The sequence below is a fragment of the Panulirus ornatus genome, chromosome 18, assembly GCF_036320965.1.
Source record: "Panulirus ornatus isolate Po-2019 chromosome 18, ASM3632096v1, whole genome shotgun sequence".
In the NCBI taxonomy this organism is placed as follows: domain Eukaryota; kingdom Metazoa; phylum Arthropoda; class Malacostraca; order Decapoda; family Palinuridae; genus Panulirus; species Panulirus ornatus.
Genome location: NC_092241.1, coordinates 35,768,260 through 35,791,288, shown reverse-complemented (window position 1 = coordinate 35,791,288; position 23,029 = coordinate 35,768,260). Strand labels below are relative to the sequence as shown.

The 23,029-nt window shown below is 40.3% G+C and overlaps 1 protein-coding gene across 2 annotated transcripts in view; it reads left to right on the top strand.

Moving 5' to 3' along the window:
- LOC139755029 (uncharacterized) overlaps positions 1-23,029 on the top strand; it is a 99,277-nt gene that overhangs the window by 934 nt on the left and 75,314 nt on the right. For both annotated transcript variants that reach the window (XM_071672984.1, XM_071672983.1), the window contains exon 2: positions 19,999-20,087. In XM_071672984.1, the coding sequence (XP_071529085.1) occupies positions 19,999-20,087 (89 nt within the window). The remainder of the gene's footprint in view (positions 1-19,998; positions 20,088-23,029) is intronic.

Genomic DNA, 23,029 nt, shown 5'->3' with positions numbered 1-23,029 from the left:
AGTTCTACGTAGGTTGTGAAACTGTCATGGTTGTTGCGTTGGTCAATAGTGTAAATCACTGTAGATAGTCTCTGTAAATATACAAATATGAGCATTTATTGCACACTAGTGTACATGCCTATGGGGCTCATTTATAACGAGTGCGATAAAACTCATAAAACGGGAAAGCGTTATTGCGTATTCACACACACACGAATATATATATATATATATATATATATATATATATATATATATATATATATATATATATATATCCGTTTCCTGCGCTAGCAAGGTAGCGTCAGAAACAGACGGAGAGGCCGCATCCACTCACATCCGTTCTCTCTTGTGTAATGCATCGATAACACAGCCTCCTTTAAAAAAGAAGATCCACAGACCTTTTCATGGTTTACCCCGGACGCTCCACTGGCCCTGGTTCAATCCAGAGACAAAGTCGACCGCAGTATAACACATAGTTACAGTCCACTCTGTCCTGTGTATACCTTTCTCCCTCCTTCATACTCAGGCCCCTATCTGTCTTTTTCACGCCTTCCTTCCATTTCCACTTTGTTCTTCCCGTTCCCCATATTCCCTCCAATGATGACACGAGTGTGTATATATATATATATATATATATATATATATATATATATATATATATATATATATGGTTTCGGTGCATTATTACATGACAGCTAGAGACTGAGTCTGTTCCTAGCGCTACCTCGCTCACATGAGTTGGGAGGGGGCTGTTATTTCATGTGTGGCGGGGTGGCGATGGGAATGGATAAAGGAATACAGTATGAATTATGTGCATGTGTATATATGTATACGTTGAGATGTATAGGTATGTATATTTGCGTGTGTGGACGTGTATGTATATACATGTGTATGTGGGTGGGTTGGGCCATTCTTTCGTCTGTTCCCTTGCGCTACCTCGCTAACGCGGGAGACGGCGACAAAGCAAAATATGTATATATATATATATATATATATATATATATATATATATATACATATATATATATGAATTTGGTAAAGTGTGTGAAAGAAGAAAGTTGAGTAAATGTGAATAAGAGCAATGTTATTAGGTACAGTAGGGTTGGGGGTCAAGTCAGTTGGGAGGTAAGTTTGAATGGAGAAAAACTGGAGGAAGTAAAGTGTTTTAGATATCTGGGAGTGGATCTGGCAGCGGATGGAACCATGGAAGCGGAAGTGGATCATAGGGAGGGGGAGGGGGCGAAAATTCTGGGAGCCTTGAAGAATGTGTGGAAGTCGAGAACATTATCTCGGAAAGCAAAAATGGGTATGTTTGAAGGAATAGTGGTTCCAACAATGTTGTATGGTTGCGAGGCGTGGGCTGTGGATAGAGTTGTGCGCAGGAGGATGGATGTGCTGGAAATGAGATGTTTGAGGACAATGTGTGGTGTGAGGTGGTTTGATCGAGTAAGTAACGTAAGGGTAAGAGAGATGTGTGGAAATAAAAAGAGCGTGGTTGAGAGAGCAGAAGAGGGTTTTTAGAAATGGTTTGGGCACATGGAGAGAATGAGTGAGGAAAGGTTGACCAAGAGGATATATGTGTCGGAGGTGGAGGGAACGAGGAGAAGTGGGAGACCAAATTGGAGGTGGAAAGATGGAGTGAAAAAGATTTTGTGTGATCGGGGCCTGAACATGCAGGAGGGTGAAAGGGGGGCAAGGAATAAAGTGAATTGGATCGATGTGGTATACCGGGGTTGACGTGCTGTCAGTGGATTGAATCAGGGCATGTGAAGCGTCTGGGGTAAACCATGGAAAGCTGTGTAGGTATGTATATTTTGCGTGTGTGGACGTATGTATATACATGTGTATGGTGGTGGGTTGGGCCATTTCTTTCGTCTGTTTTTTTTTTTTTTTTCTTTCTTTTTTTTCCAAAAGAAGGAACAGAGAAGAGGGCCAGGTGAGGATATTCCCTCAAAGGCCCAGTCCTCTGTTCTTAACGCTACCTCGCTATCGCGGGAAATGGCGAATAGTATGAAAAAAAAAAATATATATATATATATATAATATATATATATATATATATATATATATATATATATATATATATAAATATACATACACACCTATGAGTCCACGGGGAAAATGAAACCCGATAGGTTCCCAAGTGCGCTTTCATGTAATCATATCATCAGGGGAGATAGAATAAAGAAATATGTCAGCTGATATACAACGAAGAGACGTAGCTAGGACGCCATTTGGTAAACACGTGATTGTCCAAGACAGACAACGAGTGTATCATAAACTTATGCGGACAAGAAGAGGAATTGTTTACAAATTTTAACAATAAAGCTATCCAATTTGTATATATGGTATTCTCTGAAACAAAATTACTAAACGATATCTTCTAATGTAATTTGGTTTAGGTATGTAGATGATCTTTGTGTTTTGCCAACACATGAAAATTTACAAACATTTCTCCCCTTACTTAACAATTTAATACCTTCCATCATATTCACAGTAGAAAATGAAAATAATGGTATGTAACTGTTTTTAGACTGCATGATACATAGGCAAGGAAACAAGTTTAAGTTTAGCATATACAGAAAACTTACCAATGTATGCTCATATCATTTTTTTTCATCTTAACATGACAAGAGTTAAATTATCATTTCAATCTATGTTCTTTAGGGCATTACGTATGTGCATTCTAGAGTTTATTGATGATGAGTTTGAGAAGATTTACTCTATTGGATCAGTTAAAGTACCCTAGATCTTTCACTGATAAATCCCTTAAGTTAGCAAGGAAATCATTTTATACAGTAGAACCCAAACTTTCATTGACACCAAGAATCTTTTAGTTCTCCCATTTAATAATAATATTACTTTACTTCCCATGTTGCTTAAATCCTTTAATGTAAATGTTGCCTTCAGCAACAGTAATACTATAAAGAATATCTTAATCAGGAACTAAACGGAAAATTCTCCTGGGTGCATATATAAAGTGCCATGTAGAAACTGTGACAGTCTGTTGGGCAGACTGTTAAGGATCTTTCTGTTAGCCTTAAGCAACATAGATATAGTATAAGAAGAGGACAAGAATCAAATGCCTTGTTTCATCACGTTAAAAACTATGATATTTGTACTGATTGGAGTAATGCTATCTCAGTTAACTCCAGTACCACGAGAAATATCGAATCTTCTATTATTAAATACGCAAAGAATTATAACCGTAATATTAGTGAAGGTCTGTAGAAATTGGATAGCTTTGTTGATAAAATTTGAAAACAATTCCCCTTCTTGTCCACATAATAAGTTTGATACGCTCGTCTGTCTTGGACAATCACGTGTTTACCGAATGGCGTCCTAGCTACGTCTCTTGTATATCAGGTGATATATATTTCTATCTTGTATCTCACCTGATGTGATTATTACACAAAAGTGCACAAGGGAACTTGCCGTGTTTCATTTTCCCCGTGGACTCGTAGGAATATACTTGATCACGCTTTGAAGAATGTATGTGAGAAATACTTAGAAAAGCAAATGGATTTGTATGTAGCATTTATGGATCTGGAGAAGGCATATGATAGAGTTGATAGAGATGCTCTGTGGAAGGTATTAAGAATATATGGTGTGGGAGGAAAGTTGTTAGAAGCAGTGAAAAGTTTTTATCGAAGATGTAAGGCATGTGTACGTGTAGGAAGAGAGGAAAGTGATTGGTTCTCAGTGAATGTAGGTTTGCGGCAGGGGTGTGTGATGTCTCCATGGTTGTTTAATTTGTTTATGGATGGGGTTGTTAGGGAGGTAAATGCAAGAGTTTTGGAAAGAGGGGCAAGTATGAAGTCTGTTGGGGATGAGAGAGCTTGGGAAGTGAGTCAGTTGTTGTTCGCTGATGATACAGCGCTGGTGGCTGATTCATGTGAGAAACTGCAGAAGCTGGTGACTGAGTTTGGAAAAGTGTGTGGAAGAAGAAAGTTAGAGTAAATGTGAATAAGAGCAAGGTTATTAGGTACAGTAGGGTTGAGGGTCAAGTCAATTGGGAGGTGAGTTTGAATGGAGAAAAACTGGAGGAAGTAAAGTGTTTTAGATATCTGGGAGTGGATCTGGCAGCGGATGGAACCATGGAAGCGGAAGTGGATCATAGGGTGGGGGAGGGGGCGAAAATCCTGGGGGCCTTGAAGAATGTGTGGAAGTCGAGAACATTATCTCGGAAAGCAAAAATGGGTATGTTTGAAGGAATAGTGGTTCCAACAATGTTGTATGGTTGCGAGGCGTGGGCTATGGATAGAGTTGTGCGCAGGAGGATGGATGTGCTGGAAATGAGATGTTTGAGGACAATGTGTGGTGTGAGGTGGTTTGATCGAGTGAGTAACGTAAGGGTAAGAGAGATGTGTGGAAATAAAAAGAGCGTGGTTGAGAGAGCAGAAGAGGGTGTTTTGAAGTGGTTTGGGCACATGGAGAGGATGAGTGAGGAAAGATTGACCAAGAGGATATATGTGTCGGAGGTGGAGGGAACAAGGAGAAGAGGGAGACCATATTGGAGGTGGAAAGATGGAGTGAAAAAGATTTTGTGTGATCGGGGCCTGAACATGCAGGAGGGTGAAAGGAGGGCAAGGAATAGAGTGAATTGGAGCGATGTGGTATACCGGGGTTGACGTGCTGTCAGTGGATTGAAGCAAGGCATGTGAAGCGTCTGGGGTAAACCATGGAAAGCTGTGTAGGTATGTATATTTGCGTGTGTGGACGTATGTATATACATGTGTATGGGGGGGGGGTTGGGCCATTTCTTTCGTCTGTTTCCTTGCGCTACCTCGCAAACGCGGGAGACAGCGACAAAGTATAATAAAAAATAAATAATATATATATATATATATATATATATATATATATATATATATATATATATATATATATATATATATATATATAATCCTCTTTGTCAACCTTTCTTCACTTATTCTCTCCGTGTCCACACATTTTATTACCACACCTCTTTCTTACCCATTCATTACTTAAACAAAACCACCTCACACCACATATCGTCCCTAAACATTTCATTTGCAACATATCCTCCTTTTCCACACAGCCTTATCTATAGGCTAAGCATCGCATCCAAATGAAATTGATGGGACTACTATACCTTCATACACACCCATTTTTGTCTTCCCAGATAACGAGCTTTCCATACCTTCTTCAGCGCTCCCAGAACCTTTCCCCCCTTACATACCATATAAATCGCTTCCGCTTCCATGGTTCCAATCAATTCTGCAGGTTCTGAAACAAATCTGCCAGTGATGCTTTATCGTCAGCAAACAACTGACCTTCCTGGCTTTCTTATCCCTTACAGAGTGCATATTCATCCCTTTCTCCAAGACACTCGCATTTACCTCCCTCACCAACCTGTCCATAAACAAATTAAACAACCATGGTGACATCACATACCTCTGCTGCAGACCGACGCTCGCCAAAGTATAGCTTCATTAACGACATGAGAAATTTCGCGAGTAACTTCTAATGTTGCACCGTATCGAATGTTTTTTGAAAATATAGATATATTACATCAGCTATTATTATGCTTGATTATATAAAAAAGAAATTTGTTTGGCAATGATTTCGTCGAAAACCATGCTGAAAATCGTTTGAATGGTGGTCTTTTAAATAAAGGGGAAGTGCTTATCTTTATCATTTTATTATATTCTTTATTATCACTATTAATACTGCTGTTGTTTCTATTCATAAACCGTAAATGTGCCTGATATACGTTAAGATATTAGTGATTATCATTATTACTGCAGGTCTTGTTTAACGTAAGCTGGTGAATACTAGCTCCTCAGACTCGAGTTGGCTGCCCCTTGGCGTGTGTTAGATATAATTCCCTCTTGTATGCAAATACGGGTTTTGGAAAGACACACAGCATATAACTTGGTGCGGCGGAAGAAACTTGTATCATTGCCAGCGTTCATGATGCGTAGGAGAGAGGGGGACTCCTAACTTTTGCTCGTAGTATGCAAATTCATGTCTCAAAATCCTGATTTCATAGAGGCTCTCGGTCTTGATGTCGTCTGAGGGAAAAAACGTCGAACAAAAGAGATCAAAAACTTTTTCTCCAAGCGGTAGGAAAATGCAGTCTTACATCCTACGAGCAAACGCATTCCGATTCCCACTTCAGCTGGGATCCAGCATTTGATCCTGCTATCTGAGTGGAAAGTGGACCTGATCCTTGGTCTTGGTTGGGTGAGATATAATGCAAAGAAGTCCCGATAATCCATCACAGTTAGCTAACGATGCTTGTTCGATTTAGCTGTCATGTAATACTCCAAAAACACAGCACACACACACACACACACACACACACACACACACACACACCATGTCCACAACCAAGCCCCTACAGACCTTTCTGCGGTTTCTTACCGGCTGCTTCATATACCTTGGTTCAATCAATTGACAGGACGTCGCCCCTTGTATTCCATATTGCTTCAATTCACTCTATCCCGTGTACGTTGGACGTGACGTTGTTAGTCAAATGAGAGATGTATGAGCAATACATGGAGGGAAGGAGTGTCCGTGACTGGGAGACGTACAAGAGTGAGCGGCAGGAAGGGAAATAAGAGAGCAGAGTCTGGGTGAGAGCGTCTGCTGACTTTGGGAAGGATAAAAAGATGTGATTAGTGTTAGGGGAATAGGAGAGCAAATGGGATCATCAGTGAATGGAACAGATGATGAAGTGGTAGAAAGCAAAATAGAGATGGACTGAGTATTCTGAGTGATATTTGATCGTATTTGATGACATGATGGTATATGTGGGGAGGTGGAAACTTAGAGGCATGCGAAGCGAGTCATGACAAGTGGTATGCTGAAAAAAGAAGAGGTGGTGAATACCTTGCGCAAGGTAAACTGTGGCAGGAGTGGATGGGACTGCGGTTGAATTTTTCAAAAAATGAGAAGACAGTGGTGCTGATTAACTTTGGATTTTCACTGTGTATGGTTCAAGGTGAGGTACCTGAGGATTGACGAAATGCCTTCATTGTGTTGAATAAATCTTAAAAGTTGTATGAGAGAGTGGTAACTGAGAGGGTGAAGGCATGTACAAAGGAAGAAATTTGGAAGAGGCAGAGACTGTGGATCAGGTGCCTTCTTTGAATTCCTTTGAGAAATGCTTGGTGAAGGACAAGGATATTTAAGTGGCATTTGTTAATCTGGAAATAGCTCACTATAGGTATTGAAAGATTCTCTACGAAAAGTGTAATCTGGTGTGAGGGAAAGATTCTAGAAGCTTCGAGAAAGTTCTTTTGAAAGAGTAATGCACACGTGCGAGTAGTTTAAGAGGAGGGTGAGCTGACCTGTGGGAAGGATGTGTAATGTCACCACGGCTGTTAAATCTCTCTATGAAGTGGGTGGTAAGGGAGAGAAATGCGAAGGGTTTTGGAGGAAGGGACGGGAACGTAGTCTGTTGTGGATGGGTCTCGTCTCTTGCTCTCTCGTTTCTGAGAACTGCCAGGGCTGAGGTAAACTTTACCGTGACCACAAGAAAAATGTATAGAGTAAAATAATGTACGAGAGAGAGGCGCAAATGAGCATGAGCAGGTCACATGAAGGTGGCTATATAGATCACGTGGAACGTTTCGAGTCCGACTGATCTAGTTTTCCGGGAGTCGGACAATCTCTTGGTGTCACCCCAAACCATCAGGAAGGTTGACGCTCTGTCGCTACCAGGAGCCTGGCACGTTTGCAAGGTAAAATTCTACCAGAATTGCTGACTCTCTCTCTCTCTCTCTCTCTCTCTCTCTCTCTCTCTCTCTCTCTCTCTCTCTCTCTCACGGTTATTAGAACACTTGAAACTGTGAATGATGATTGGTGAATATGTCGAGACCCATTGAAGAGAAAAGCATTCCTCTTATACAGTTGTACTTCCCATCATTTGAATCACTTAAGTGACTGCCTTTATGCTCGCCAAATCATCTGAGATACTGGGATTATATTTCCGCGCATGACTGGTATGTCTGAATATGAACATGTTTTTAATATATAGATTCTTCACGGTTTTCATTGAATGCACTCTGGGGGAACATCATTATAACATTGCGAAATGAGAGCTTTTTTGCCTTTAACAGTGCCGGTAGGCTACATGTATTCCCTTAAAGGGAATCATTCTGGACAAAAAAATTCTATACAAATGCGAGAACGTAAACAAGATGGAAGCGGTATATACTGTAAGGTCGTGTTCTACTACACCATAGCATCGTTATTACATCATCTTTTTCTCTGCGCTCTCATGTTGCATAACTTTACTGGTGTTTCTTTCACCTTATATATATTCATAAGCCTTCTTTATCCTCTTTTTAGTATGTAGGAACCTTCTATGTCTTCTTTTATGTCCCTTGTCTCATTCTTCTGGTGAACCAACTTTATCTTCGCTCTTCTTTCTACGACTCCATTGACATCCTCGTCCACTTTTTCCTTGTTTCTGTCATGTTAAAAGCATTTTACAAAGGCTCAGGTCTGTTTTAGCTTAAACTCCTAGTTGATTTGCCTGTCTGGCTTTCTCTCAACCTATCTATTTATTTATCTCTATCTATCTGTCTGTCTGTCTATCTAGCTTCGTTAATGACTAACCTTCTTGCCTCAGCCTGGAGCAGAAGACACAAGCTAATGATGTAAATCAAGTCGACCTTAATCGCTGGTTCAAGTTCATCCGGCTGCAAGTTAGCCATATCATAAGTTCCATAACCTTAAGAATGGACGACAGTCTGTCATCACAGCATTTGAGCATATCACTGGGTACTGTAGGTTGCTTGCGAATTCAGTCTCAACTGTACTCCAAGTGAGCTCACGGCAATAGGCACATGTCTTACCTTTTTCAGATATGGTGCATATCATGGGTGCGTTTCGTTGAAAATTTGACCATTATAATAAGCCAACCAGTCAGTCAATTGTTCATGTGATTGTTGAGTCAGCCAGCAATTTGGTTAGTTATGTGACAGCTTAAATCATCCAGACAATTAACCATTTATGTAACAGTCTGTTAGCCAGTCTTGGAGCAGTTATATTAGCCCGCTATTCAGAGGCCTTTAAAAATGATTTGCAGGAATAAGACATGCGTGATGAAATGTCATACCACAGCACACTAACGCTGATACTTAATGGACGAAACTGAAGCGGAGAAAAATCAACCAGGTATCTTGTTCACAGTCACCTTATACTGAGACTGGACTTGCAAGCAGGAGTAGTAATAACACGATGCATTCACCTCTCCACTACATAGCAGAAATGCAGCGAGCGTTCTTTTCCAGAACGATCCATCATCACTCGTTAAGGCAAAGTCTACAGGAATAATTTACGGGAGGTACTTAAGCCACCTCGATATGTCATAAGTATCTGTAACGTATACACACTGACCCACCGTTATATAAAGGGCATTACCATTAGCGTCCACCTTGGCAGGCAGCAGCCTGTGTCGTGTTATGTTAGGGCAGAAAGCCATGAAGTTCATTCCTCACCAAAGCTGTGAGAATCAGGGACGCAGCGTCTCCCTGCCCACCATGTTATAAGGAATGACCACGATCAAGATACATTCCCACTGCTCACAAATTAATGAGAAAGGCTGAGCTTAGCACCACTACTCCTTGCTGTTCATCAGATCATGAGAGACGCGGAGAGCATAAGACAAAAGTTCTTCCTGTTTAGCAGGCTATGTGAAAGAATAAGGTGAGAACAGCAACAGGTCCACAGTTAACCCAGCTGTTTATCCACCCCTTAGGGGTTAGTCGATAAAATGGATACCTGGCTCAGACTAGGGTAATATATATATATATATATATATATATATATATATATATATATATATATATAAAACTATAATGGGATAGCCTTGATTAGGGCCCCAGCTACCCGAGCCGTCGCAGCTAACATTAAAAAAGATATAATTCGTTCATCGATGAAAGGGACTGGCGAGAAAAGATACATTGCTTCATGTTCATCAGATTGGTGAAGACGCTTAAGAGCAGCAACATTCATTGTAGTTCCTAGACCACGAGGAAGACAGGCAAGTCGCTCCTCTTCAGTATAATATGGGTCCAAGCTTAACATTAAGAAACGCTCTCCCTTGACGCGCGCCTGAGGCTAACTTGTACACTCGGTAGCGGCAAGACTCGGTCTGGATCTACCTTCGTCTTCCAGCACTTAGTGGAAATTCTAATACCCAATCATTAAAGATTTCTGCCATTGAAATATATTCATCATGGATTCAAACGATTTAACTCGGTGAAATACTACCCGCTGTGACAGTCATCAATTTTTACAGCAGCTTATCTGGATACGAGGAAACTTAAAGAAAGAAAATAAATTTTTCTTCGTTATAGAGACGGTTGACATACATTTCTAGTTTTAATTCCATGTCAGACACTGAGGACCAACATGTTACGTGATTTGTTTTTTCTTAACGTCAAAGGCTTCAGTCAAGGTCAGGAATGAGATATACAAATGAATAAGAAAAAAGTGAAACTTATAATTCCAGATCCTGTAGTATAGAACCTGGCTCTTGAAAGGGACAGGTCGTACTTGTAAGGGAAGAATTTACAAGGCAGAGGGTTTCAAAACATACTTTTGTAGAGAAAGCAACGGACAGGTATTTAGAGTATTCCAGGGTTGCCTGGAATTTTCATCTATGGACCGAAGCAGGCAGCCAAAGAGTAAGCTTTCTGGAAACGATACAGAGGTGTTTTACGGCTCCGTTACTGTTCTTGTTCTCAAAGTTAATATTTGAACGACTCTGGGTAATGTTAGACGTCGCTAACAACCACTTAATCAACCATGACACCATTGACCCACCCCGTGTCAGATTTAGATAATTTTAGTATATTACTGCGTATGATACATCAGTCATAGATTTAGAAAATTCTAAACCTCACGTTTTAAGCTGCAACAGGCAACAGTTTCCTATGCATGGCGGTTTTTTTTTTTTTTTTTTTTTTTGAGGACGCGATATGAATAGATATTTGATCTATTTCTGTGGTCTATACCTTCTCTATTTTTTGTCTCTACAGTTTCTAACATTTCGGCGACGAAGGACATGGAAAGAAGCTCTTTTTTCTGTATATAGCCTGAGAAAAATCCAGACGATTCTCTCACCCAATACCGTGTGGAGATGTAGAATACTCATGCAATGGACAAAGGCCTCGGAAAAGTGCTCTTTCTCGAGGGAAAAAAAGACTTTCCAATGGTTGCGAAGACATTGTTGTAGCCATTGCAGTATACATCAACGACCCCTTCCTTGTTCCTGTTGTTTCCAGCAAGGGGTAAAGCTACTACACGACTACAGCTGAGGAAAATTAACATCCTCTCCAACAGGCAGTCGACCGAACAGAATCTTGAAATTCTCCGGCGTTGCCATTGCTGTCATCCATTGGAATTGTGGTGATGAGGTCCCAGACCAGTGGTCGAGTGAAGGACGCTGCCGGAGGTGGCTGATGATGACCGTTTAAGTAATGCTGTAGCACTGGAGACGATAAGGTGCTCTGCGGGTGGTGATGAGTTGCTCAGATGTTGGTCAGGAGAAGAGAGAGAAAGATGCCATGTAATAAGAAACCTGTTTTCTAAACTGAAATTCATAAGATGGAAAGTTGATTACTTAAGATTTGCTATTTTTTTTTCAGAAATTTTCAATGCTTGTGTATCCTATGGCTGATAAAGCGTTATAAAGAGACAATGTGGTATCCATACGAAAACATAGGAAATTCAAGCTTTATATCAAGCCTTATAAAGGGGTCAAAGAATGTCTCGTGATTGAGAAAATTTGATTGGTTAGGGGTCACCATTTTCTGATGCGTTCAGCAATATCTATCATTCTGTCCACTCGTTTTACGAGAGAAATATTTAGTTTCCTCTCATTTAAGCTTTCGTGTTGCATTAATATATTTTCAGTAGTAAATAGTTTGTAAAAAGAAAAGTAGTTCTGAAAATTGTCCTTTTTTCCCTTCACCTTATATTCTCTTACCTCATTCACCTCCTCTTTATCATATTTGCTATTCAGATTCACCTCATTTGCTTTCATCTATATATTCTCATTCATTTCTCTGACTCTTTTGCTATTTCTCCTCCCTTATGGCTCTTCTCTTCCACATTTGCTTATTTCTTCCTTTACTACTCAACCTGCACACATTCCCTTTATATTTAAACCCCTTCTGCTAACTCTGTCCACTTTCCCTCCTCACGGCTCGCTGTCCATTCAAGGCTGGTATGCTTCTCATTACAGCATCAGATAACATGGTCATCCAGTGTCACTTTCTTGTGCTTAAGATTAGATCACTTCGTGCTCATTACATATTGGTGTATTCTTGTTTACATTAATGCGATCCAATTATTTCATTTATGTCGGGAATTGCTTTTTTTATGTACATTCTGATAAGACAGGCCTTGTATGATTTATGAAGGGTAAAAAGTAAAGAAAAAGAGTGTTTTTTGATTAGTGGGAAAGCTTTCGTTTAAAAAGCGGCAAGTCGTACCGCACTGGAAAAAAAGCGTTAGAAGAGAAAGTTCCACAGCTTATCGGTGTAGGAAAAGAAGCAGACATCAAAATAGATCACCTTCGAATTGTAAAGGGTGATCACGTGGCACAGGGGCCTATTGAGCGTATTAGGTGTAGCTATGTGTAAGGGTAACACAGGCAGCCCATAGCAGCAGCAACCAAAGGGACGTCTATATGAGAGGGAATGAGAACCAACATTGCGACACTGGGCAAGCGGGTTTTGAGGTTCAAATGGGTGAGTTGATAAGTCGTACTACTTTGGAATCGACTCTGCTGAGTATTTGGAGCTAAAGCCTACATAAGACTTGTCCATCATCAGAGCAACTGCTCAGAACAAAAACATTTTCGACATATGAACAGGACTCCAAGTTTCTTCGAGGCAGGCTCAGCTAATTGCGTAATGTGGATTTTTTTTTGTTTGTAAAATAGATTAAATGTTACGATATTCCGAGTAAAGGAATTGCAGAACCATCAAAAGGAGCTCTAGTAGGCGGCAAGTAGTACCATCGATTGGGTATTGGAAGTGTCTGCGTAAACGTCACAGTGAGTCAGTACTGCAGTAGGTAGTACATTCTTCTCCCTAGTCTAGTGTTTTTCCCTGACACACGCACACACACACACACACACACACACACACACACACACACACACACACACACACACACACACACACACACACAAACACACACACACACACACACAGCTTGCTGAGACACATTCCAAAGACTCGCTTTGTGTAATGCACACAACTTTTGACAACACGTAAACCACTCGACTCTCTATAATAAATCATGATGATCATCAATGGAGGCTATAGTCTGATATGGGAAAGGGATTTCTGAAGACATCGTTCAACAGTTGAGTCTATAAAAGAAGCAAAAATATTAGGAGAGATGCTAGCTGGATGGTATTCAGCAGGGGAAACTATAGCAGAAAGACCGTGAATGTTGAAGTGAGCGGAAATTGAGTTGGGTCTGTTGGAGGGGCTGGAGTCTTTGAAGATGCCAGTAATGCTACTGCCAGAGTGGGATTCCGGAGATTTTTCGCAACCCTTACGGAAAATTGGGAGAAATCTTGTTGGTCTCTTGTCGTGTGTGTATTTAAAGGTGTAAAATGAGAAAAGGGAAGAGAGTGGAAAAGAACGTGAATTGGAATTGGAAATTAGTAGCTTATGTGTGCGTTCATGTAGGTATATGATGCTAAAACTATTTCTGTAGTTTTGCTTTACTGTTTCCAGGCAGTACTATAACACTTCTAAGTCGAGAGGTATAGGTACACTGAGCGATTACTGTCTACTCACTCCGAACTACAGGGTTGCGGATAGGGTGGATGTGGTTACAAAAACGTAACTTAAATGAGCCGGGATGACGGTAAGAGCACTCTGTACATTCCCACCTGCAGTTCCCTTTCTCTGGTAACAAAATCCAAAAGTTATAGGAGAGAGGTGTGGGTAGAGGAATATGATTAAGAATGTCACCCCCAGCTCACCCTCAAGGGTTTTCATTAACAGCCTCGGCTAATCTCGCCATGAGTGATGAATAGCCCTAACTTAACGGGGACAAGCATTATTAAAAACTTTTAGCTTACCCTGGGAGATGTAGCAATGCCTCGATGTTGTCTGCTCGTAGTAACTCGCGCCACTGTCCCAACTCCAGTAACTCTATCTTTACTTTCTGAACTACGTAAGTCAGAAGTACGGCCCCTTTACTTTCCCGTAATGCCTTATGATGAATGAACACAGACCTTATGATGACTTGCTCAAACTCCCTCGTCCAGTAGTTACTCTGTCGCGCTAAGTGAGTTAAAACTTCATGAAGTTTTATGATGCCTACGAACATGTATTTTTCCAGTCGCTCATCCACCTCGGTTGACGTAGACTGTATATCTCAATTACCTGAATATTTTGACGATTCCATGTGTTAACTAAATTTTCCAGCGTTAATACCATATGGCAAAATCGAGTAATGTCTCCCTGCATTCTTCACAGTAATGCTAGATAAGTATACCCATTCATACTGACCAAAGGTCACACACGCATATCTTTTAAGTACTTCGACTGTCTGGTTGCCGATGGGTTGATGGACAACTCTAGCAATTTTCATTACGATTAACACGGTTGGGTCCGTTAGATAATGATTTTGCCTGGCGATATATAAAGTTCTAATGTAGGTTATTACTGACCATTATTTTCATTAGTGTTGTGCAATGAACCTTATAACAGATCTGTGGTCATTAATTTGAGACTTTATTTCCACTAATAATCTTGTCTGGCATCATTAACGAATAATTTAAGACTAATGCACGTACTTAATAAAAAATTGATTGATGAACAAAAAACTAAAGTGGCATTATGTAAGACTTTTATGCTGGGTATAAAAGGAATTAAAAGCTACTTTCACTCTTCCATACATCATGTATCAGGTGAACTTAATGTTCGATCAGTGTTCATGTATGGTAATATGAGGCACTGGGAGGGTTAGTGTTAGTACGGTCATGGTACTTCCAGCTGGTTACCTGTCGTGACGATGTTGATAAACTGGTGATTAGTGCACGGATCAGGTGTTGCCAGGTGAGGAACGAAGTGATGTGGATAAAGTGTGGAGGGGATGGTGTGGATGACTGAATGTGTTCAGGGTCATATATGACGTCGTGTATGGCGATTGAGTTATCTTGTACAACTGGAAAAGGTGTTAAATTCTTTCTCGACTGATGGATGGAAATTGACGTTATCGGCACGGCAGCCGATAATCCCAAAGCAGAGATTAGCATCGACTGATTACGTCTGAGGAGATGATTGTAGTGGTGTGATGAAGCAAGAAGGGAACATATCATACCATATGAAGAAAATATATAGAAAAACGTGTACTCGTAAGAAAGTAGTTTCTAGAAGCATGCGAATCCAAACTCAGAATTGAAATGAAAATCATACGATAATGAAATGGGAAATATGATCTTCATTGGATAAGGAAGAAAAAAGTTAGATAAATAAAAAGTTGAATCGAAGAATGGTTGTTTAGGACACCAGGAATCTAGATGACCATTTAAGAAAAGGTAACGGCTAGGATAACGAAGACTTGATAAACACATCAACAAAAAATTAATTGTGCAATAAGAAAGCTAACAAGCCCGACCAGCAAGATGTTATAAACTTGGAACAAGAATGATCCAGATATTTAGAGTAAAGTAACTCAGCCATGAACAAGAATGATCCTGTCATTCAGAGTATAGTAACCCAGTCAGGGTAGAATTATGAAGACCAATCAACTCTCTTCTCCTTCGCCTTATCAAATCTCCAGGTATCACTTCTCTTCAACCATCCCTTTCCGTCCTCCGTGACGCTTGCTATAACCCTATTTTACAGGCATTATTTTGGCCCTCCGATCTCTTCAGCTATTTGAGAGTGTCCCTGCCAAAACGGCTTGGCTACTGCTTCCCTGGATTCTGTATGGAAACCCACATGAGTAATGACCGTTACGATACTTCCAAGACACGAAACTGCAGAATTCACTTCCTTACGTCGTCTTTTCCTCATTATTGAACCTTTCTGCCATCGATAGTCAGGTGTACAAAGACCCAAGTAACCACAACTAGTGCATGTCTCTACTAGTGTCGTGTCAGTTACTATATAAATGAAAAAAAGTTGAATTGTTAGTCAGACAGACAAGAAGCCAGTAAGCTGCACCAGTGAGCCAGCTCTATACATCCCAGGGAACTGATCTGGCAACAGACAAGAAAATGCTCCTGAAAGACGACCAGCTGAGCCGACCCTCCGGGTTATATATATATATATCACACCACCGTCAGGGTGTGGCCTTATCTTTTTCGGCCGAGTCTTTCGTGTGGTTAGAGTAATCGGATAGAACGCATCCGTCAGCGTCACCAGATATCCATCCAAAAGATCACATAAACTCAAAAGTAAGACGATCCCTGACAACCCAGTTTCTAAAATCAGATTTCACGTCAGATCACGAAAGCGGATCACACTTAACACTCCTTCCCAAATGTTTTCTAAACGATATTTTTGAAGCAGTTACTCGAGAGATGGAACAGCTGACGTCATGACCACAATACACGTTATATCATTCGTTACGACAGGAAACCGTTTTGTATAGTTGAAATAGATGTTGCATGTCCTCACCACTTCAGGATGCTAAGGAAAGAGTGAGAGAATACAAGTCCAGTAAGTGATGGTACGAGGAGAGAGACTGAGCATGCGTAGGAAGTTTTAGATGAACTGTTTTGAATAGAACGTACGGGTTTCAGTCATCCCGCAACCAGGCAGAGTCTGGACTGAACTTATGGTGTTCCATCCAGCACTGAACATTATTGATTAGTTGTTCATTCTCTGCAGAGCATATAGTGACACGTTGATCATCAGCAGTGACAGAAAGAAGAAAGAGAAAAAGAAACGTTGGTGCAAGCGAGAGATAGAACGTAAGTCACTGATGATAATGGAAAGAAAAATATGAAAATAATGGGAGTCGTAGCTTTAGTATTCCCAATGTTGAAATACTATAGTGAAATCTAACTATTCCCTTCAAGAATAGTAATGTGTTAATTCGTCTAGAAAAGCCAATACTCTGAATGTTTCATGAATCTTTTTTTTGCCGAGGGTTCTCGGTCGAGCGTGAAAGGAAAGCAGTTTAATACCATTTTAGTTCACATTTGGGAGAAATCTGGGAATATAAAGGGAACCAAGAACTGCTGTATGAAGAGCGCGTGGCTGGGGAGAGTGTGAGGCGACTCGGAAAAGTCTGCAATGTTAAAGAGACGCTGCAACATCAAAGGAGCACTTTGAATGCTTGACGAGAACCAGAACAGTTAAGAAAAGCCTGGGACGATCGTGAAGGAGAGCACTAAACAATTGAAGAGTGCCTCTATCGCTGTGGGTAGTCTGGATCTCCTTGGAAAAATGTGAAGCGGTTCAATTGAGTTTTACGTCGCTGAATTGGAACTGGAGGGAATGGGAGGAGTAAAGAGGCTTAGAGAAGGTCATGATATGACTGATGGATGACTGGAACGGTTAGAGAAGCGAGCGCAGTTGTCAGAAGCGTTAGAGACGTTTGTTCGATGTATTCCCTGCTGAAGGTTGTGAAGCTGGAACTTCCCGACTGTTCAGAATGTCAAAGGACTGTCAATAGACTGCACCAAGGGCCTATGAAGCGGTTAGGGATAACCACGGTAGGGTCTGCAGGGCCTGGTTGTTAGGTATGTTTGAAGGAATAGTGGTTCCAACAATGTTATATGTGTGCGAGGCATGGGCTATAGATAGGGTTGTGCGGAGCAGGGTGGATGTGTTGGAAATGAGATGTTTGAGGACATGTGGTGTGAGGTGGTTTGATCGAGTAAGTAATGAAAGGGTAAGAGAGATGTGTGGTGATAAGAAAGAATTTGGTTGAGAGAGCAGAAGAGGATGTGTTGAAATGGTTTGGACACATGGAGAGAATGAGTGAGGAAAGATTGACAAAGAGGATACGTGTGTCAAAGGTGTATATATATATATATATATATATATATATATATATATATATATATATATATATATATATATGTACATTAGTATTGTGTGTAGGAGCCGTTGTGCTGTCTCCATTCATTTGTGTGTGTGGCTCGTGATATCCAGGTCTGGGATTGCACATGTCATGAAATTTTATAACGTGTTCAAGATGGATTATATAGTTTTCAAATTTTGCCTTTGACGTAGCTGCGCACCTTATGTAGATATTCACTAACATTCATGTTGCAGTTTGTGTCTTTAAAATGGAAAAGTTCAATATTAATATTACTCCTCGTCATAGAGTTAAAGGTGCAGTCAGTACAGCTATCAGTTAAAACCTGTAACTTTCAGACCAAGAAAAATGGCATTGAGTTTTCCTTTATTAAAGACGTAAAGAATTGTAACATGAATGTTATGATTTCGACCGTGGAAACCGGTTTGGGTTCAGGTAATTACAGATGGTCTTAAGACCTGACATTTTATAAGCTTTATTTTCTGTAAGAAACTGAATTATTATGCATCTTGGTTTCTAAGTCTTTTCCCTGTAGTTTTCATATTCATTTGTCCCACTATTATCATCTCGCTTAATCTGGTGGATACCTGTAATCAGGGAATCAAGATTATTTAATCTATTTTCACGAGTTATCTATTAATTTCTTAATTTTCTCTAAGTATATGTACCGCTAGGACACAGGAAACAAGTTTGTTAATAACATGCTGTCGTGAGTTTAAAAGTGTTTGGTAAAACTGACTTCTTGTTTGCTGGAAGTGTGTACCTTCGACTGTTCGTATCCTAATCTTAACGAGGGTGGAATAGAGGTCACACGCTCCCATTTTGCACGGAAGCTGTTTTTTAAGAGAGATTTTTCTAAATATTGAGTCACTCGCTTGTTTGTATCCATGAAGCTTAAAGGTTCCAAAAACAATCGGTAAATCATATTTTGTTCTCTCTCCTGAGAGAAGTTCAAAAGGATACATGTCATCTTCATTTGTGTATATCCATCTTACCACTTGATCCATGGAAATTATATCAAGAAGTAGAATCCTGCTATATGTTTTTAGGAATATCTAACCGGATTCCAATTCATACTGAAAGCTTTCTGATTAATCGATCCACGCTCGATGTCGAATACATGAAGTTACCCTAAAAAACTCGTTTTCTCATATAGATATAGAGCTCGTTTTCTGTAAATCATTAAAGCAGTGTCTACTTTGGATTTTTTATTTTGGGGTTGAGGGGCGATTAGACGGAGATGCAAATTTACGTTGATGCATATATCATACACTACTAATCACTTGAGACTTTCCACAGACTGTGCAGTTTTACAAATGTAGGCTATATGAAACTGTCATACAGATTTGTAGTATTTAAGCTTAAGGTGTAAATCATGAATAAAAAGGATAACAAATGCTTTTGTTTTTCTGGTGTAAAAGTAATTTATGAAAGCAGATACAGATACGTTAATCGGCACCTTGTTACATGATTTTGTTACCAATGCTGTTTTCAAACGACTTCGTACAACATAATCTGCTCCCATCAAGGGCCCATATAGGTAGCGACAGAGGTTGTGCATTATTATGGAATTATTTTAAACACCAGCAGAAAGTGTTTATATTTTGTTTGATGAAAACATCGTCGATAGCCAGTGGATTGGCCTAAAGCCCAACCAATCAACCAAATTGGAGTGTATAGTGCAGAATAGTTTAGTGTATGCAGTATGAAATTTCAAAGATATATTGCAATATACTATATGGCCATACAATCATAACAGGCTCATGCAAGCTTCTTTTTTATCCCTTCTTCACACCATATGACCTTCACTCGTTTTGTTCATTTCATCTTTTCTCTTTATTCATCGTGATCAAATCATCCACCTCTGTTGCCTTGACCTTTTAGGTGATCGTTTCCTGCATACAGTAAGGATTCCTCACCATACCTCTTTATTTAGGATAATCAGCATTTCTACGTATAAACCTTCCCTTCAGGATGTCAACCTATTTCTTTCCTCTTCACCAGGAGAGGGCTTCTGTGGATGGCCCGGACAGGTTATCCATCCTGTAGTGAAAAGTCTTTGCTTGGAATGCAGACAAACTGCTACAAAAGTGGTGAGTTCTAAAAGAGCATATTTGTATAAACTCGCATGCAAAAGCTGTATCATTTTCTATTTAAGACAGCCATATATAGCATTTTCTTTGAAGCTCTATTATAGAAAACGAAAATGTCAGGGGTGTCTCTCATTTCTTTGGAGCCACAAAGTCCTGACAGAAGCTATGCACACACACATGTCAAAGATCTTAGGCTAGCATAACCACTTAACTTCTAGGCTAAATTTTTAAAGCATCAGAGCAAATTCACACACACCCCTTCTTATATGCCACAGCGGTCAAGGTGTCACACTTTGGAAATAACGGTCAAACTGTAACTTCAGCAATCTAGTACGTCTTTAATCTTGATTCTGCGTTTTTCTTACTTGATTGCCGTTTCCACTGTGATCAGGTAGCGCCAGGAATAGACGAGAAAGGTCACATTCGCACACGTACATTCTCTTGCTCTCATATGTAATACACCGAAACCACAGCTCACTATCCACATCCAGGCCCCAGAGACCTTTCCGTGACTTTTACCTAAGACGCTTCACATGCCTTAGTTCTGTCCAGTGACAGCACGTAGACTCCATTGTACCACATCGTCCCATTTCACGTTATGCCATGCACGCCTTTCATCCTTCTACCTGTCCAGGCCCCGATCGCGCAAAATATTTTTCACTCCATCCTTGCATCTCGCATTTGGTCTTTGTTCCCTCCACTTCTGACACACGCATCCTCTTTGTCAACTTGTCCTCACTCATTCTCTCCATATGGCCGTGCCATTTCAACACACCCTCCTCTGCTCTCTCAATCACGCTTTTTATTACCACACATCTCTCTTACCCTTTGATTAATTCTTCGATCAAACCACCTCACACCACGTACTGTCCTCAAGACATCCCCTTTTCGACACATCCACCCGCTTCCGCACAGTCTTATCTATAAACCATGCCTTGCATCCATTTAATATTGTTGGGATTACTTTTCCTTCAAACATGCCCATTTTTGCCCTCCCGGATAACGTCCTGTCTTTCCGCACATTCTTCATCGCTCCCAGAACCTTTGCTCCCCCCGCCCTATGACACACTTCGCTTCCATGGTTCCTCTCGCTACCGTGTCCTCCATTCCCAGGTCTCTAAAACACTTCACTTCCTCTAATTTACGTCCATTTCAATTTAAACTCCAACTCACCTGTCCCCAAACCCTGCTGAACCTAATAACCTTGCTTTTATTCTTATTCACTTTCAACTTTCTCTTATCAAGAACTCTTACAAATTAATTAACAAACTAATGCAGTTTCTCGTTCGAATCTGCCACCAGTGCTGTATCATCAGCAAACAACAACTGACTAAACTCACAAGCCCTCTCATCCCCAACAGACTGCATACTCGCCCCTCTCTTCAAGACACTCTCCTTTACCTCCTTCAGCACCCCATCCAGAAACAAATTAAACAACCATGGTGACATCACACCCTTTGCAGCAGACCAACCTTCGCTTGGAACAATTCACTCTTCTCTCTTTTTATTCGTACACAAGCCTTGCACTCTTGATTAAAACTTCCCATTGCTTCCAGCAGCTCTCATCCTACACCGTATATTCTTAAGACCTTGCACAAAGAATCTCGATCAACCCTATCATATGCGTTCTCCAGATCCATAAATGTCATATACAAAATCATCTGTTTTACCAAGTATTTTTAACACAAATTCTTTAAAGCAGAAGAAAAGAAAATCCAAACATCCCCTACCACTTCTGAAACCATGCTGTTCCTCCCTAATCTGATGCTCTGTACATGCCTTCACCATTTCAGTGAATACCCTCCCACACAACTTACCGGGTATACTCGACAAATTTCTGCCTCTGTAGTTTGAATACTCACCTTTAGCCCCCTTGCCTTTATACAATGACACTTTACATACATTCCGCTACTGCTCAGGTACCTTACCATGATCCATGCATGAAAATCCACTGAATGCGCTGAAAATCCTTGCCAGCAAAGCAACAGCACAATTACCTCTTTCTTGATAGATTAAAAGGCAAGACCATCCACTTTAGCAGACTCGCTGCATTTCACCATACACAACTCTGTCACCACCTCTTCTCTCTTCACCATACCACTCCCCATACAACTTCGCATACCATCCAGACCAAAACACCCGAAATCTCCCTCTCTTATCATCAGCTACGTACAACCGTCCATCAAAATGCTCAATCCATCTTATTACTTCATCACAACCTGTTATCACTTCCCCTTTTACCCTCATCACCAATGTTCATACTTTTATCTTTCGTGCATTATTTAACTCCTTCCATTAACATCCTTTTATTCCGCTTAAGGTTTATCAATAGATCTTTTCCTCTCACAAACCCCTAAATTTACTCCTAATTCATTTCCAATCTGTTCTTACCTTTACCCAGAACTTCCAGGTTTCTTTCCCCAAACATACTACCTTTTCATCTTGGTCACATTCTTATACAGTTCGACACCGCGGCCTGACCCTCGGAGAAGGATGAGCACTTCCTGCTTGACTCCCTGTATTTCCTCTTTTAGAAATTGAAATACAAGGAGGTTTTCCAGCTCCCAGCTCCCGCCCCCTTTAGCCACCTTGCACGATACGCAGGGGATATGTAGGTAGAATTCTTTCTCCCTTACCCCAGGAATATATATATCGTAGACTCTTACGAATATACATGATCACGCGCAGAACTGTGATCCTTTCCAATATATAAATATATATATATATATATATATATATATATATATATATATATATATATATATATATATTATATCCTGCCCGAGGAGTCCCTTCTATCCTGCTTGTCTGTGGGTATGTGTAAGGAGTCTGCGGGGCAACTAAGCATTAAGCGTTCAGTGTCTTCATTTTGGTAATTGCATATTGAACATGAACGGTCTTGATGTTATTTCAGCGTGATATTGTAGAACAATGGGTCCAAA